This window comes from Oncorhynchus gorbuscha, unplaced genomic scaffold (genome assembly GCF_021184085.1).
Source record: "Oncorhynchus gorbuscha isolate QuinsamMale2020 ecotype Even-year unplaced genomic scaffold, OgorEven_v1.0 Un_scaffold_6:::fragment_4:::debris, whole genome shotgun sequence".
NCBI lineage: Eukaryota > Metazoa > Chordata > Actinopteri > Salmoniformes > Salmonidae > Oncorhynchus > Oncorhynchus gorbuscha.
In genome coordinates this window covers 15,140-33,506 of record NW_025745435.1, presented here as the reverse complement: position 1 = coordinate 33,506, position 18,367 = coordinate 15,140, and the positions used below count along the sequence as shown (strand labels likewise).

General features: G+C 39.3%; 1 protein-coding gene across 12 annotated transcripts in view; it reads left to right on the top strand.

Annotated features, from left to right (window-relative positions):
* The window catches only part of LOC124019001 (NAD kinase-like), a 31,930-nt gene that overhangs the window by 1,081 nt on the left and 12,482 nt on the right, over positions 1 to 18,367 (top strand). For 2 of the 12 annotated variants that reach the window (XM_046334340.1, XM_046334339.1), the window contains exons 2-4: positions 941 to 1,100; positions 3,779 to 3,871; positions 5,001 to 5,141. Coding sequence is in view for 7 of the 12 variants with exons in the window: in XM_046334344.1 (XP_046190300.1) it covers positions 952 to 1,100; positions 3,779 to 3,871 (242 nt within the window). In the remaining 5 variants the exon portion in view is untranslated. Of the gene's footprint in view, positions 1 to 321; positions 384 to 940; positions 1,101 to 3,778; positions 3,872 to 5,000; positions 5,142 to 10,468; positions 10,785 to 11,357; positions 11,628 to 15,079; positions 15,640 to 18,367 lie in introns of those variants that run through there. The other 10 variants (XM_046334335.1, XM_046334337.1, XM_046334341.1 and 7 more) reach the window with 9 other exon arrangements.

Below are 18,367 nucleotides of genomic sequence, written 5' to 3'. Positions count from 1 at the left end.
CACAACACACATATATTCAAAAACAATTACATTCCTCAAAAAGGTCCCCAATCAATAAATTGCCAGAGCGGCATCAGAACATACAATTGTGATGTTGGTTAAAGCTAGGCAACTAACGCTAGCTAGTTTACGTAATGAGATGCACTGCCGCTGGTACTAGCCAAGTGTCAGACCAGTGGTCAGTCTCTTAGAAGAGCGTTAGATAACTAGATGCGACAGGTAGTTTAGCGGTACGCGGAAAAATTTCAACAACAACTGCTTCCCGGGCGCACATGACATGGACGTCGATTAAGGCAGCCCCTCCCCCCCTCTGATTCAGAGGGGTTGGGTTAAATGCGGAAGCCATATTTCGGTGGAATGCATTCAGTTGTGCAACTGGCTAGGTATCACCTTTCCCTTACTAACTAACTAGCTAACAAGCTGTCTTGGTTATTATGAAATAGTTAACCTTAGTTATCATAGCTAATATAATATTTTGTACAATATTTTACTGGCTAACAAAAACACAAATAAATGACTCTGGCTGTAGTTAGATAACTTAGTGCTAAAGGAATTACATAATGATAATGCCCAGTTAGTAAGACTACATTCATGGGTAATATAATCTGCACAGTGTTTCTGTGCAATAACTTGAGCCTCCATACTTTTGCAGATGCAAGCCCAATGTATTTTCAAATGTTTGTCACATGCCACTGACTAGATGCTTTGTAAATGTTGCACATACTGTACAAAGAAGACCAAGTGCACAAGTGTATCTTACATGAGTACTACTCTGACCATGCATTCTAAGCTAGCCACAGTATCGTTTGGGGTTTCTGTCAACCCTAACCCAAAGCTAAACCTTATAGACTCATAAGCATTTAAAGTAACCCTGCCTTGTTGACTGTGAAGACCCCAAGCTTCCATTTTAGCCCCTCTTGACCTGTGTGTTTCCTATCAGACTGAGCTGAGATGGAAACTGGAGAGCAGGTTGGAGTGGAGGCTGTCCCCTACTGCTGTTCTGCCTTCGATGGTGGGGAGACCCCCGCCCGTGGCCTGGCCTGCCGCACCAGAAAGACCCGCAGCCTGAGCACCTCGTCTGCCACTGCTTGCGACTACAGGTACTGCATTATAACCCTGTTTTCATTTCACCTTGTGCAATACTAAATGATGGAACAATATATATTTTTTCACTGTTGTGGTCGGCCTGTCTGGGTTCCCCCCACCCCTTGGGTTGTACCGTGTCGGAGATCTTTGTGGGCTATTTTTTAAATACAAGTGCTAAGAAAAATGTCAAGTGACTTTTGGTTTTCTTTTTTGTCATTCTTATTGCCTTTTTATGATTTTCATTGTGTATGCAAATTGCTTTTTGGGTGTGAATCAACACCATGCTACCCCCATGACTAAAGATCTGTGCTGACAAAAAGTTACTGTGTGTTGCTGCTCTGTTAGCTACTGAAAATGGGGCATCTGTCATATAGTATGAGTATGACAGTTGAATCAACCTAAGATGCTTTTTATTTGAGAGTTTTCCTGGTGAGCAATGTTGGTGAGCAATGTTTTTCAGATGACACCGGGACACACTCTCACACTTTCATTTATTATGTATTGGTAAATGTGCTAGCTTTTCATTTGCAGTATGGTTTGAGTTTGTGACTTTTTCCTAGCCACCGAGTTTGCTGTTTGGGTAGGCATTTGAGATATCAGCAGACTATATAAATAAATTTGATTTGATTTGATGCATGACTCTGTGCTGACAAAAAGTTACTGGTTTGCTGCTCTGTTAGCTACTGAAAATGGGGCATCTGTCATATACCATCCCAAATTTGATTTTCCTGTGAAAGACTGTTTTTCACAGTCCCTCATTTATTATGCCACAGTAGGTTTGAGCAGAGTTTTGAGGCAGACCGTTACGACATGTCCTTGGTTTGCAATTGCACCATCCCAAATATGTGAAAGACTGTACAGTCCCTCAAGCCACTAGAGCAGAGTTTTAGAGGGAACGGCACGCCCGTTTGTCCGTAAGTGCGTTTGCCCACGGTGAATGGTGCAAGTGTGTTGGACGGAGTGTGTGTGAAGGAAACCACCAGCTGAACCCATCTACATGGAGCAGGAAATTATCATCTGCTTTGGCATCACACACACACAGTGAGCTTGTCTGCAGCCTGTAGTGTAGTAGCAGATGGTGAACTTTTAGAACCAGACAATTAATAGGATTTGCTAACCTGCCACGTGACTTGACTGTCCAGAGGGCCCCCTGAGAGGGGAGGAGAATTTGTGAATTTGCTTGTAGCCAAATGTATATTATTTCAAAAATGTTTTTTATTTTACTAGTTAAGAACAAATTCTTATTTTCAATGACAGCCTAGGAACAGTGGGTTAACTGCCTGTTCAGGGGCAGAACAACAGATTTGTACCTCGTCAGCTCGGGGTTTTGAACTTGCAACCTTCTGGTTACTAGTCCAACGCTCTAACCACTAGGCTACTCTGCTGGCCATTGATTAAAGTATTTGATCAGTGTTTGAGATTACTGAAGAAAAATATAAATGCAACATGTGAAGTGTTGGCCCCATGTTTCATGAACTGAAATTAAAGATCCCAGAAATGTTTCATGTGCACAAAAAGCATATTTCTCTCAAATGTGCACAAATTTGTTTACATCTCTGTTAGTGAGCGTTTCTCCTTTGCTAAGACAATGCATCCACCTGGCAGGTGTGGCATATCAAGAAGCTGATTAAACAGCATGATCATTACACAGGTGCATCTTGTGCTGGGGACAATAAATGGCCACTCTAAAATGTGCAGTTTTGTCACACAACACAATGCCACAGATGTCTCAAGTTTTGAGGGAGAGTGCAATTGGTATACTGACTGCAGGAATGCCCACCAGAGCTGTTGCCAGATAATTGAATATTCATTTATTTACCATAAGCTGTCTCAAATGTCGTTTTAGAGATTTTGCCAGTATGTCCAAGCGGCCTCACAACCGCATGTAACCACACCAGCCCAGGACCTCTACATCTGGCTTCTTCACCTGCGGGATCGTCTGAGACCAGCCACCCAGACAGCTGATGAAACTGAGGAGTATTTATGTCTGTAATAAAGCCCTTTTGTGGTGAAAAACACTTTCTGATTGGTTGTGGGTGGGCCTATACCCATCCATAGCTGCCCCCCCCCCTCTGCCCGGTCATATGAAATCCATAGATTGGGCATAATTAATCTATTTCAATTGACTGATTTCCTTATATGAACTGTAACTCAGTAAAATCGTTGAAGTTGTTGCATTTATATTTTTGTTCGGTATAGTTTTTCTCAATTGGTTTAGATTTTAGATTTAATAGATTGGTGTTTTCATAAATATCAGATTTAACTTGATTAATTTCCTTCCAAACTAATTTGTATTACCAGCCCTATATATGAAACATACCTGTATCTGAAACATGCTAAAAGTTTAACGTCTTCCGAAAATTGTCCCCATCTACCAACACAAAATGACATTAGAATTCTTAAAAGATAATTCTTCGTGGCAATTATTTTTGCAACTTCACATTATATGAGAGGATGGTGAAAATGTAGGCCCAGCCCATGTAGGATGGGGTGCTTTACAGTTGCTTAACAAACTTGTTTTGAAAAAGGACCCAAGGCTGAGTATGCATTCTTCTCATGGTTAAAGAGATTTTGTAAATTATTTTGAAAGGATATCCTGAGGTGTCTCGACACATCTACCAGTATTATTTTCAGACTTTTGTGAGAGTGTTTTGAACCTCTAAACAACATGCTTTTTCTCTCTGTCATTCAGATGTTTCAGGAAAAATCAGTCTCTACATAGAACAAGTCCTGTGACCACTTTTGGACCCAAAGCATGTATGCTGCAGAATCCACACGCAATCATGTAAGTTACTATCAACTGATGTTTTTAAATGACACTTGGTGCATGTGATTCTTACCAACTGTGGAGAAAAGTCTCTGGCTGTGTCCGGAAATCTGTCTTGCCTATTTCAGTACTTTCTAAAATGACATACTGTGTACAAATTGCACTACAGATAAAGCTCCATTACCAACAAATGTCAACATACTAGGCTCATCCATACTGAGAATGTGTCATCTAATTTTCTCCAGGGGCGCCGGTGTATATGATAATAAAAACTGTTTTTTTCTCTAATTGGCAGTATCATTTTGGTACAGCTCATCACCTTATCTGATTATCAGGTTGTTGTCAAACACGTGGGTCTGGAAAGACTGTTATCTTCCTCAGTAGTGTGCATTGATTTCTACTACACTGAACAAAAATATAAACACATTAACACGTAACAATTTCAAAGGTTATACTGAGTTACAAGTTATATAAGGAAATCAGTCAATTGAAATACATTTATTCGGCCCTTATCTATGGATTTCACCACTGGCAATACAGATATGCATCTGTTGGTCACAGATACCTTAAAAAACCAGTTAGGGGCATGGATCAGAAAACCAGTCAGTATCTGGTGTGACCACCATTTGCCTCATGTAGCAAAATATCTCCTTTGCATATAGTTAATCAGGCTGTTGATTGTGGCCTGTGGAATTTGGTCTCACTCCTCTTAAATGGCTGTGCGAAGTTGCTGGATATTGTTGAGAACTGGAACACGCTGTTGTACACGTTGATCCAGAGCATCCCAAACATGCTCAATGGGTGACATGTCTGGTGAGTATGCAGGTCATGGAAGAACTGGGACATTTTCAGCTTCCAGGAATTGTGTATAGATCCTTGCAACATGGGGCCGTACATTATCATACTGACACATGAGGTAATGGCGGTGGATGAATGGCACGACAATGGGCCTCAGGATTTTGTCACGGTATCTCTGTGCATTCAAATTGCCATCAATAAAATACAATTGTGTTCGTTGTCCATAGTTTATGCCTGCCCATACTATAACCCCATCGCCTCCATGAGACACTCTGTTCACAATGTTGACATCAACAAATCATTCGCTGACAGGATGCCATACACACTGTCTGCAATCTGCCCGGTACAGTTGAAACCGTGATTCATCCGTGAAGAGCACACTTCTCCAGCGTGTCAGTGGACATCGAAGGTGGGCATTTGCCCACTGAAGTCGGTCACGGCGCCAAACTGCAGTCAGGTCCAGACCTTGGTGAGGACAACGAGCACGCAGGTGAGCTTCCCTGAGACATAAATTCTTCGGTTGTGCAAACCAACAGTTTCATCAGCTGTCCGGGTGGCTGGTCTCAGACGATCTCGCAGGTGAAGAAGTAGGATGTGAAGGTCCTGGGCTGGTGTGGTTACATGTGGTCTGCGGTTGTGAGGCCGGTTGGACATACTGCCAAATTCTCTAAAACAACGTTGCGGCTTATGATAGAGACATTAACATTAAATTCTCTAGCATTAGCTCTGGTGGACATTCCTGCAGTCAACATGCCAATTGCATGCTCCCTCAACTTTAAACACCTGTGGCATTGTGTTGTGTGATAAAACTGAACATTATTTAAACTGCAGCACTCCACCACTTCTGATATGGTTAACTAAAAAATGTACGCAAAAGCATTGAAAACATAGACAAAGTAGGCCTACTGTTTTTTTTTAGACTGAATTGCCTTGCCTCATAATTAGTCAACTTGCGCACTATGTCCTCCATATAGTGCTGCAGGTTGTGTGTGTGTCTTGACTAGGGCTGTTAAGGTGACCGTATTACCGCCACACCAGCGGTCACGAGTCATGAAGGCAGCCAAATTCCACGTGTTTAGTCATGGTAATTGGGCTTCTCCAAGCTCTGATGCTGCTGATGGTCATTAGTAGCCTACCAAACTTGCTAACTGCCTAGTACTCTGCACTCTATTGTCCCTCTAATCACTCTGACATCAATGCAAATGTCATCGAAAATCAAACACTTCATGAGAGCCCATGAACTCATGTTGTGCAACATTTCTACAGGCTATGCAATTGCGTTTGAAAACAGCTTTCTATAGGCTAGGGCTACTATATTTATTTCTCAACTTTCCTAATATTAAGCACATTGCTTCTCTTTACAACAGGAGTATAGCCTACCTGGCTGGCATGAAAATAAATCACAGGGAAAACGTCTTCCATTCGCTATTTAAGTTTACAGATGACATGTATTTTTCCCCCTGCCCCTGTTTCGAGACAGGTGCATGATAATGTTCCATTCTAAATCAAAATAAATTCCACACATATATTATTTAGTATATGTAAAGATAAGATTACATAAAGAACAGTCTGATGAGTGACAATATTAGCATATCACTTGTGAATTATATATTATCACTTGTGAATGGTGCCCAGTTTGTGAGCAGTAAGGCAAGAAACGTGCATGCCTTTTTTATGACTTTCTCAAATCATAGTCACACACCTCATGTAGGCTAGCCCATAGGCTTATGTGTTTGATAAGGTTTGTATCACAACTAAAGTGGCCAAATAACTTCTTGAAATTAAGCACATTAATCCGATTTACAATGGGTGTAAAACCTAACTGGCATACATATGCAATGTGTGAGTTTCAAGTTTGGGGGAGAATTTACCATAAAAATGCACCTTTATAATAAAAGCATTACATGCATAATTGTATTTGCGTTCACTTTAGACAATTGTGTTTTCCCGCTAATTGATTGCATTTTGGAACATTCTCGTTTATAGGCTACTGCCGTGTGTGCATTTGCTGTGCTTATAATGTGAAGAAATAGCCTAATAGTTTATCAACATTTGAATCTAAACGTTCTGATCTGTTGCGTCAGTCTCATTGCTTAAAAGGTTTTTGTGATGCTAGTGGTTGTATCAATTTGGGATCTATCGGATCCCACTGTCCCTGACTATGTTTGGAATATTTATTTCTCGCACAGAATAGAATAGGTCAACCTTTGTACTATGGGGGATAGTAGATTGATATAGGCAGCCTATGTCAATCAACTATCCCCCATAGACAGCCTATGTAAATCTACTATTGTACTATGTCAGTCTACTATCCCCCATAAAACTTGATAGGCTAGTGCTTTTGCTCTTTGTTTGGCCTACTGCTGAAACATAAATGTGGACAGTTAATCCAATATCTTCAATATGCACCTCAGAACTGGTTAAGGATGCGGACAGTTGCGTCCCCGATGTGTTTGTCTTCACTTGTAGCCTGTGAGAATGAGCAGATCACATGACTGGCATTGGCGAATAAGAATTGAGATATCTGAGAGAGCAGTGTGAGTGAGAGGCACTTCAGAGCAACCAGCCGGGAGAAAGGAATTATAATTATTATATTCAGCCAAGGGCACAACAGCCACTGGTCGCAAAAGGCATGGATTTTTTAGGGTGTATTACAGCCACACAAAGGGGATGCCCCGGGAAATTCAAGGCATTATCAAGTGTTTGTCAAATTGTGAATGAGACTGATGAAGTGTTTGCAGCCTGCGCAAATAACAAATTAGAGCTCATGCCTTTTATGCTACTTTTTTGAAATCATCATTAGTCACTTCATGCAGCCTTGGAATGTATTAAAAATCCAAACATATAGCCCAACGTTTCTATCACAACTAAGGTTGCATAAATAACTCTAAATTCGTCATATAGGAGGAATTGTTTCTTTAACCGCTCAACACAGAATAGCCGCATGTGCGCACTCCCTCAAATCGTTTAGAGAAAATATCCTTTCTATTTTATTCAGCTGTGTTCGATTGTGTTCTTCATACTATAAAATAATGCCACTGAATTCTAAGCAAATCTTGTCTGCTAAATTAACTAGTGTAGACCACAACCACATATGGCATAACCAGATCAGGGCCTAACATAAGGACAACTCAGAGTATGAAATTCTGTTCTTCAAAAATACACTGCATTTCTTTCATATCTTGTTTTTTTAGACCTGTCTAAAATAAATTATGGATTTATTTTAATGGTGTAGGCTATATTTCATGGATTTATTTGACTTTTTTAAATGTAGATGTTCCAAAGGTCTGCATCAGTGGCTTGTAGGCTATGCGTGGAAGCCAGGAGATTATAAATGTGTTTGTTAATTAACAGTCAATTACCGTGAGACAGGCAGTTATTTGCTTGACAATCACCGGCACAGCCCTAGTCTTGACCAATCAGATTCACGGAAATCACCGGTCGCGCATGGCACACATCGATAAAAAGCAGAGCGCACTCTCCACTTTCCTCAGGTACAGTTGAAGTCGGAAATTTGTATACACCTTAGCCAAACACATTCAAACTAAGGTTTTCACAATTCCTGACATTTAATCTTATTAAAAATTCCCTGTTTTTCTGGACAGTTAGGATCACCCCTTTTATTTTAAGAATGTGAAATGTCAGAATAATAGTAGAGAATTATTTATTTCAGCTTTTATTTCTTTCATCACATTCCCAGTGGGTGAGAAGTTTACATACACTCAATTAGTATTTGGTAGCATTGCCTTTAAATTGTTTAACTTGGGTCAAGCCTTCCACAAGCTTCCCACAATAAGTTGGGTGAATTTTGTCCGATTCCTCCTGACAGAGCTGGTGTAACTGAGTCAGGTTTGTTGGCCTTCTTGCTTGCAAACTCTTTCAGTTCTGCCCACAGATTTTCCATATAATTGAGGTCAGGGCTATGTGATGGCCACTCCAATACCTTGACTTTGTTGTCCTTAAGCCATTTTGTCACAACTTTGGAAGTATGATTGGGGTCATTGTCCATTTGGAAGACCCTTTTGCGACCAATCTTTAACTTCCTGACTAATGTCTTGAGATGTTGCTTCAATATATCCACATAATTTTCCTGCCTCATGAAGCCATCTATTTTGTGAAGTGCACCAGTCCTTCCTGGAGAAAAGCACCCACACAACATGATGCTGCCACCCAGTCCTTCACGGTTGGGATGGTGTTCTTCGGCTTGCAAGCCTCCCCCTAATTTTCCAAACATAACGATGGTCATTATGGCCAAACAGTTCTATTTTTGTTTCATCAAACCAGAGGACATTTCTCTAAAAAAGTACAATCTTTGTTCCCATGTGCAGTTGCACACCATAGTCTGGCTTTGTTATGGCGGTTTTGGAGCAGTAGCTTCTTCCTTGCTGAGCGGCCTTTCAGGTTATATCAGTGTAAGACTCGTTTTACTGTGGATATAGATACTTTTTACCCTTTTGTGTCCTCCAGCATCTTCACAAGGTCCTTTGCTGCTGTTCTGGGATTTATTTGCACTTTTCGCATCAAAGTACATATAGCATAAGACCATTTTTTTGTGTTAAGAGAAAATGTGGATGTGATTTTTTTTAATTTTTTTTTATGATATTCAAATTTTGGTTGGCCAGGCTACTTAGGTTGTTTTAATCCAAAATTATTGACTGGTATTATTCAAATCAACAAATAGTGATGACATATGCTAGACTGTTAACCTTTTAACTGTCTCTTCTTGAAAAACATGTTGATAATATTTTTTCACTTACTGCTTATAACTCAACTTTATTTTGGAAATTACAGAGCTCTACCAGTCAAAAGAGGATCATGCCGGCAATTCGTATAGCATTTTTACTCATCTAAACAATATTACATAAATTACTTTAGATATGCTTAATTGGCTTTTATGGGAAGGTAAGCATTGTTAAATAAGGACAGATGTCAAATTTGAACAAATAATGGTAATTTTGTGTCCTGTAATTATTGAATTACATTGAAAGTAATGTGTTTTCACATTACTTTGTGAAATTATCCAGGTTTTTGTGAAATTATCCAGGTTTTTCCACCATGTTTCACACATGTTCAGACTACCTTTTGAGATATTATTTGACAAAGTGCAGTTTTTGTTTTACATTATAGGCATTATTTTATAAGTGACCTTTTGTCTGAATATGGATGAAATGACCCCACGAGGCATGAAATGCGGTTTAACCAATTTATGTTGCATAATAAGGTGTGTTGTCAACAATTCAATCATATTTTTCACCAATATAATAAATTATAAAAAATATTTTATTACAATTTGTTCATACTTTATAATAATTTATATTGACTTGTCAACCATTATTTACACGTCTCTACTAACAGGAATGATGCAATATTTATCCATCAACAACTGAATTCCTATCTTTTATCCCATGACTGATTTTGAGTTTTCGTACAGGCCTGTGAGTGGACAAAGGTAGTGCCACAACACCGAACTGCAGCAACCCAAAAGCATACAAATTATGTGAAGTGATGAAGGAGAGCTGGGGCAGTTGACCAAATTTTTCATATTAATTTCTAAATCTACTGTCAAAACATGCTTTACCAGCCAGTTGAAAAAACTGTTAAAGGGTTAATGCACCTGTAACTTTTTAATTACAGATGTATATAGAATTTAAAACTATGTGACTAGATTAGAACAACTCTGTTCTCATCATAGCCCATATAAAACCGTTTTGCAACGGATTAATCACTATGTCATTCCTTACACAGATATTGACTTTAAGGTCTGGAAGGTACTTTTTCATCAGCCAAGTCAGCAGTATTTTTTTGGGTTGCACGAAGATTGTGGTCACTTTCCCGAAAATGGGAATGTAGCTGATTACATGCAGAAATGGCATAACTTGTCAGTATCTTAATTGAACAACAGGACGGAAGCAGAAACATATGTTTTACTGGCCTGTTACATCGGATGCGTAACTTTTTCTCAGCGTGAGACTCTCTATTAATTTCAACGAAACCTGGGCGTGAGCGCGCCAGCTCCACGAGAGGCTCTATTTTCAAGATTTCAACATGCAGCTCACACCTGACGGAGCTTATACACAAGGTGAAACAATGGCTTCCCATGCATTTTCATTGGAAGCGATGCGAGCATGAACAGGTCAGGACTAAAGTTGTCAAAGCTTAACTTTATGCAAATCCTGGGTGATATTGCAGCGCGAGTAACCAATCGTAGCTCACCATTGCTTTCTAACCCCTACTGGGTTGACTGGCAATGGCTGTTGATACGTAGCACTGCCTACAGTGATGCAAATGTATCATTTTGTTGCTAGATTTAGCAACTTTTCAGACTACCCTGGCAACTTTTTTTTCAAACAGTACCTAGCAACAAATTTAGATACGTTTAAACATTTATTTTGAACTTTTAGCAACTTTTGAATAGTGAATCAAATGCTAAAATGCATGTATTTTCCCTCTAAATAACACAAAAACTATTTTCTCTGTCACACGCTCAGTCACAACACACGTGCCTGGCTGCAAAAGTGCATTGTGAGTGACATCAGCAGAAGGCCAGCAGAAATTTCAGTACATTGCAAATCATTGTTGGCTGACTGCAGCAGCAGTAGTACGGGTTCGTCGAGCCAAATCAAATGAATATAGTTGGTCACGAATGTTTGATCTTGAACAGAACCTACAACATCAATCAACATGTCTCAATCAAAATCTTACAGCCAGAAGTATAGAAAAGATTGGGAGTCTGTACCTGAACAAATGTCAAATCATATTTTTCGCCGAGTTGGCCAGTGAATTTGAGTCACGTTATTGTGTATTCTACATAATGATGCAGTTTTACGTTATCATGCAATGACATCACAACGTCATTTAGCAACTTTTAGCAACAAATCAAATAGCCTCTAGCAATTTACCCTGAAAATTAGTTGGCAACACTGACTACCTAGCATGCTTGTTAGCATCCACATGAGGGCGAAGCGAGTGTGGCAAGGTGAGTTACCTCTTTATAGTTTATCTCGGCCTGAGCAATAGGAATAAGTGGCTCGCACTCGGCTTGCCCTGACCAATGTTAACTATCTACTGTAGCATGTAAAAAAATATATATTTTGTGACGCCCATACTGGAATTCTTTGCAGTTTGGTTCTATTCAGTTTTTTTTTTAATCCACTGCCTAATGGGACAACCACAGAGCAGACTCAACATTCCCAGCTGCCATAAATGCCTCTTTCACTTTAACAATGGGAATGAACCAGGAAGAGCAGTTTTAGGCTACACCTACTGGAATTCTTTACTGTTTTGTTGTTTTCAGAAGAAGAAAAATCACCTGGGCCAACTTTAGAGCAGGCTCAACTTGCCCGACTGCTCAGTTCACTTGCCCCAGGCATTAGGGCAACCCTTAAGGTCCCTGCTACAACTAGGTTTCAGAGTTTTACCTGGTTACCATCAGGAGAAAAATAATTGCTGCACCACTCTGGGACCTGTGGTGTCAAAATGCAAATTTTTAGCAATTTAGCAAGTCTTGATTCATACAAAAAAATGTATTGAATTTTCCATGTGGTCTATATTAAAGGGCACTTCATTTAATATAACAGATTTTTTTATTCAACATTGGTGCACAATTTCTATTTAAAATACCAAAGGGGCTGAAAACGGACTCATTTTGCAGAATGACCCCGATAATGTTGCATGTAAGTTTATATTATTTATGGATGGATCATACAGAAATATCAAAAGATTCTTTCAACACCTCCAAATTGGTGCAGGAACTGTCTATGGTGTGGGAACTGCTGACTTACTGCCCTTTTCTAAGACACCTGCTGGTAACTCTTAAAGGAAAGGTTCACCCATTTTGAATGTTATATTGTTTTTGTGCATCTCTGAGTGATGTTCCATTGATTCCCTGGGTCATTTCATGTTTTCATGTGTATCTGAGTTATTGGCGTTCTATTGACGTAGCACCGTGATAAAGTAATAGGAATACGACTTTTAGATCACTATTTCAATACTTGCCGGTGTCATAACTTGGAAGGATGTCTTCTCTCGAATGAGCTATTAATCATATATTTTTGCGATATTCCTACCTCGAAATGTGTAATAACATATTTTTCCTATTTATCTGCGTCTTTAGTCCAGGGTGCATTGCATGGTGCCGTTGCCAGAATATTATAGAAAGGAGATAGGAATCCAATGAAGGAAGGAATGTATAACACCCCACCCAGTCCATTCATGTTGTCATGCTAAACTAATCGTCACGCAATCCCTTCTCAAACTCAGTGTATATGTCGAGAAACGTGGCTATTATCCTCTAAAGTACGTAATGTCACAAATCCTAAGCTATACAATACTACAGATGGCAAGTTAATTATCTCACATCTTGGAAAAGACTTGTAATGTTTATATTTTGGGTTCTGATGGAGTACAACATTTTTAACTAAGGTCATGAGGCATTTCTAAGTTATATTGTTCAAGAATCAGTGAGAAATATCATTTGTTTATAAAAATGGATGTTGCAACTGCAGATTGCCCCTTTAAGAAGAAAGAAAGTTCACTTAAAGGTGCTACACAATATTTTTTTGAATTTCTGCATTGCCATTTTTTTCAATTTAAAGTTTTATTAAGTTTTCTTGTTTTTCAATCAACCAACAAAACACATTCCACATTCACAGATGTGACAGGCTTTAAAAAAAAAAAGTCAAAAAATAATAATACATTTGAAAAAATACAAATACAATTAAAATGAATGATAAAGTCAAATAAAATCATTTATTTTTCTTAATCTATATATTTTCCTTGGTACATATATATACATACATACATGCATACATACGTTTGTACGTACATACACACACACACACATACGCACACGTACTCAAAAACAAAATTAAAATAAAAACACAAAAAAAACATAACACTTGCAACAGCACTATCAAGGTTCTTATCAGCTATTTCAAGCATTCGCTGAGACGACGGGCCAATAATTCGTTTTTAGGTTTTACAGTACCTTACACAACATGTATCTGCGCATTTCCCTAGTCACCCCGTTCACTCTGTCCAGTTTGAAATATAGTTGAATAGTGGAGACCAGAGTCTATCAAACTTGGGCTGTCTCTTGTGGAGGTCATAAGTGAGTCATAAGCAAATTTTCTCTGTCAGGATCAAGAACAAAGTCCTGCTGGGCATTAAGAAGATAGATACACGGGGTCATATCGAACTGTACCTCTAGTATTTTCTGTGCAGCAGTATGTACAGATTGCCAGAATCTGGCAATCTCCCTACAGCTCCAAAATAGATGCATATAGGTTCCACTTTCAGAGGTACATCTTTTACAGTTAGGAGACATATCTGTTTTCATTCTATGGAGTCTCAAAGGAGTATCATAAAATTTGTACAAAAATTTGTTATTAGATTCTTTCATTTTTACACTGGTAGAGGAGCAGTATACCCTGTCGCAAACCTCCGCCCATAACTCATCACTGATAGTCAGACCAAGGTCCTTTTCCCAGATTATTTTCAAAGGAGTAAAGGAGGAGCTTCCTTTCTCAGAAAGGAGTCTATAGATGTAAGATATTTTGCCTTTAAAGAACACAGCATAAGCTATCTGAATGACTCAAATATAATCAATTCAATGGGAGCCCCATGCCATGACAAAAATAGTCAGAAGTCCCCCCCCCCCCTCAATTTGTTGGGCATGGTGTCCCATGTTGACTCCAATGCTTCCCACAGTTATGTCAAGTTGGCTGTTCTCGTTGCAGTTCTTGACAAAAACCAGTGCGTCTGGCACCTACTACCATAACCTGTTCAAAGATACTTAAGTATTTTGTCTTTCCCATTCACCCTCTGAATCACATACATATATAATCCATGTCTCATTTGTATCAAGTTTTAACAATCCTTCTTTAACCTGTCTCCTCCCCTTCATCTACACTGATTTGAAGTGGATTTAACAAGTGACATCAATGAGGGATCATAGCTTTCACCTGGATTCACCTGGTCAGTCTATGTCATGGAAAGAGCAGGTGTCCTTAATGTTTTGGACACTAAGTGTAGTGTGTCTGTCATTATAATGAAGAGCAGTCTTTGACAGGCACTCATTTTAGGATGGCCCTGTTCTGTTATGTAGCAAAATATTTGTTTACTATTTGTTTCATTGTTAAACTCTTCTAAAATGTGTCTATTTTAATACATTCATGGAAAAAAATATATTCGACAGAGCATTATGGGGTAGTTACATTTTTATTTTACTGTATATGCCCAAGAAAAAACATTATAATACTCATTGAATAATATAAAACAAACAACAATTCATAGTACTTATTCCTCATATCAAGGAAGTGTAATCTATCTGTAGTGGTCCTATGTATGTAATGTTCTCAGATGAACTACTTTTAGGAAGGACTAACCCGGGAAAGTCCACTTGAGCATTGTTCTATAACATCTTAACACAGCCAGCCAATGAGAGAGTTGTCTTCCCTTAAAGGGGAGGGTCTGTAATTGTTGTAGGCGGGGCTGATGATGATGTCATTCTATCAGGTCTGTTTTAAGAGGAGTGAGAGGTTTGGGTCACTGTCAGAATGCAGAGTAGAGATTTAGAGTTAATATTTACACAAGGCAATCCAGGAAGAAGTAGTGACAACTGTGGCTTTTCTGGTGGTTTGATGAAGGATAGATATTGAAGGCAGCTTATGGGAAGACTATCAACAGAATTCAACTTCAGTGGTGAGATCTGCATTATGTGCTTAAATACAACTTCAATTAACCACTGGAATTTTTAAAGAATGCTTTAGGCACACAAGAGACTGTACAGAGCAAAATGAGTTGTTTTGCTTTAGATAGTGGAATAGGTAGACTGAAGAGCAGGTAGCTAGGCATAACCAAGCACAGTCTGTCAGTGCTCTCTCCACCCATCTCTGCTTGAAGAAGCATCACATGCAGACAGCCATGAAATTCAACCAGTGTGTGCAACCGCAAGCTCCGGAGAACAGCGACAACAAAGTGTGGAAATGGTGAGAATATTCTCTCTCTCTCTCTGTCTTTCTTTCTATTCGGCTGACAGGCTTTCTCAGTAGGAACATGGCTTTACCAGTAATGTTTGATGAGGGAAGTACTAACCTGCATTGTCCTGTAGTATCAGCATAGTAAATGTTTTTTTTTCCTTTTGCTTTTGGTTTGTCATTAGGTGACATTAGGACCTGAAAGACTTATTTATACCTGTGTATTAGTATCTATGGTATGTACAGATAGTATCCATCTGTAGAGTATCTATGGTCATATGGGCATGATTTTACTCTCATTTGTAAACAGTGGAATTTAAAATGAGAAGTACTATTCCTAGATGGCTGGCTGTAGGTTGAGGTTATTATGAGTGACTGTTATTTGTAACTAAATGAGCCATACCACTGACAAAAACACAGGCACATTGTGATATAGTCCATATTTGGTCTTTGTAATGAAACAGGGACGAGGGTTTCTCCAACCTGTTTAGCCAGACTTTCTCCAATGGGGGCAGGGGTGTGGGTGAGGGTTTGCCTGTTCTGATATTGGCTTATAACAGGCTAATTTTGTGCTCACTGCTCACATATGTCACACAAACAAATTACATGTTTTTAGAAAGTATCTTTCGTAGTAAAGCCCAATGTTACATTTTGTAAAGATGTTATCTCATGTATCAAAACATTAGCATCTTTTTCTATTTTTTTTGTAGCCTATTCCTGTGTGGAATTGTAATTTGTGGCCTTTCATGAATAGAAGTACATTCAGAGAAAGTCATGAGTTGGGTTGTGTCTTCGGTCTGTAATGGTTTGACACAAGCCCCCACCTCACCCCACGAGCACTAATGACTGTGGTTCACTGCACACACCCTCTCTGGCTAACACACCCTCTCTGGTTAACTGACTCAGTTGTTGACAATAAACAGATACAGTGGAGCAAAAAAGTATTTAGTCAGCCACCAATTGTGCAAGTTCTCCCACTTAAAGAGATGAGAGAGGCCTGTAATTTTCATCATAGGTACACTTCAACTATGACAGACAAAATGAGAAAAAAATCCAGAAAATCACATTGTAGTATTTTTTATGAATTTATTTGCAAATTATGGTGGAAAATAAGTATTTGGTTAATAACAAAAGTTTATCTCAATACAATATACCCTTTGTTGGCAATGACAGAGGTCAAACATTTTCTGTAAGTCTTCACAAGGTTTTCACACACTGTTGCTAGTATTTTGGCCCATTCCTCCATGCAGATCTCCTCTAGAGCAGTGATGTTTTGGGGCTGTTGCTGGGCAACACGGACTTTCAACTCCCTCCAAAGATTTTCTATGGGGTTGAGATCTGGAGACTGGCTAGGCCACTCCAGGACCTTGAAATGCTTCTTACGAAGCCACTCCTTCGTTGCCCGGGCGGTGTGTTTGGGATCATTGTCATGCTGAAAGACCCAGCCACGTTTCATCTTCAATGCCCTTGTTGATGGAAAGAGGTTTTCACTCAAAATCTCACGATACATGGCCCAATTCATTCTTTCCTTTACACTGATCAGTCGTCCTGGTCCCTTTGCAGAAAAACAGCCCCAAAGCATGATGTTTCCATCTCCATGCTTCACAGTAGGTATGGTGTTCTTTGGATGCAACTCGGCATTCTTTGTCCTCCAAACACGACGAGTTGAGTTTTTAACAAAAAGTTATATTTTGGCTTCATCTGACCATATGACATTCTCGCAATCTTCTTCTGGATCATCCAAATGCTCTCTAGCAAACTTCAGACGGGCCTGGACATGTACTGGCTTAAGCAGGGGGACACGTCTGGCACTGCAGGATTTGAGTCCCTGTCGGTGTCGTGTGTTACTGATGGTAGGCTTTGTTACTTTGGTCCCAGCTCTCTGCAGGTCATTCACTAGGTCCCCCCGTGTGGGTCTGGGATTTTTGCTCACCGTTCTTGTGATCATTTTGACCCCACGGGGTGAGATCTTGCGTGGAGCCCCAGATCGAGGGAGATTATCAGTGGTCTTGTATGTCTTCCATTTCCTAATAATTGCTCCCACAGTTGATTTCTTCAAACCAAGCTGCTTACCTATTGCAGATTCAGTCTTCGCAGCCTGGTGCAGGTCTACAATTTTGTTTCTGGTGTCCTTTGACAGCTCTGTGGTCTTGGCCATAGTGGAGTTTGGAGTGTGACTGTTTGAGGTTGTGGACAGGTGTCTTTTATACTGATAACAAGTTCAAACAGGTGCCATTAATACAGGTAACGAGTGGAGGACAGAAGAGCCTCTTAAAGAAGAAGTTACAGGTCTGTGAGAGCCAGAAATCTTGTTTGTTTGTAGGTGGCCAAGTACTTATTTTCCACCATAATTTGCAAATAAATTCATTAAAAATCCTACAATGTGATTTTCTGGATTTCTTTTCTCATTTTGTCTGTCATAGTTGAAGTGTACCTATGATGAAAATCACAGGCCTCTCTCATCTTTTTATGTGGAAGAACTTGCACAATTGGTGGCTGACTAAATACTTTTTTGCCCCACTGTACACATTTAGAAAGTCAGAAACAACATATTGAAACCTTGATTTTTAATGAAAGATGATCCTCCAAGTGCACACTACCACTAATCTCAGCAACAAAGAATCTCACGTAAACTACTCAATTCCATTTACAGTCCACAAGAGATTAATTATTTATTTTACCTTTATTTAACTAGGCAAGTCAGTTAAGAACAAATTCTTATTTTTAATGACACCCTAGG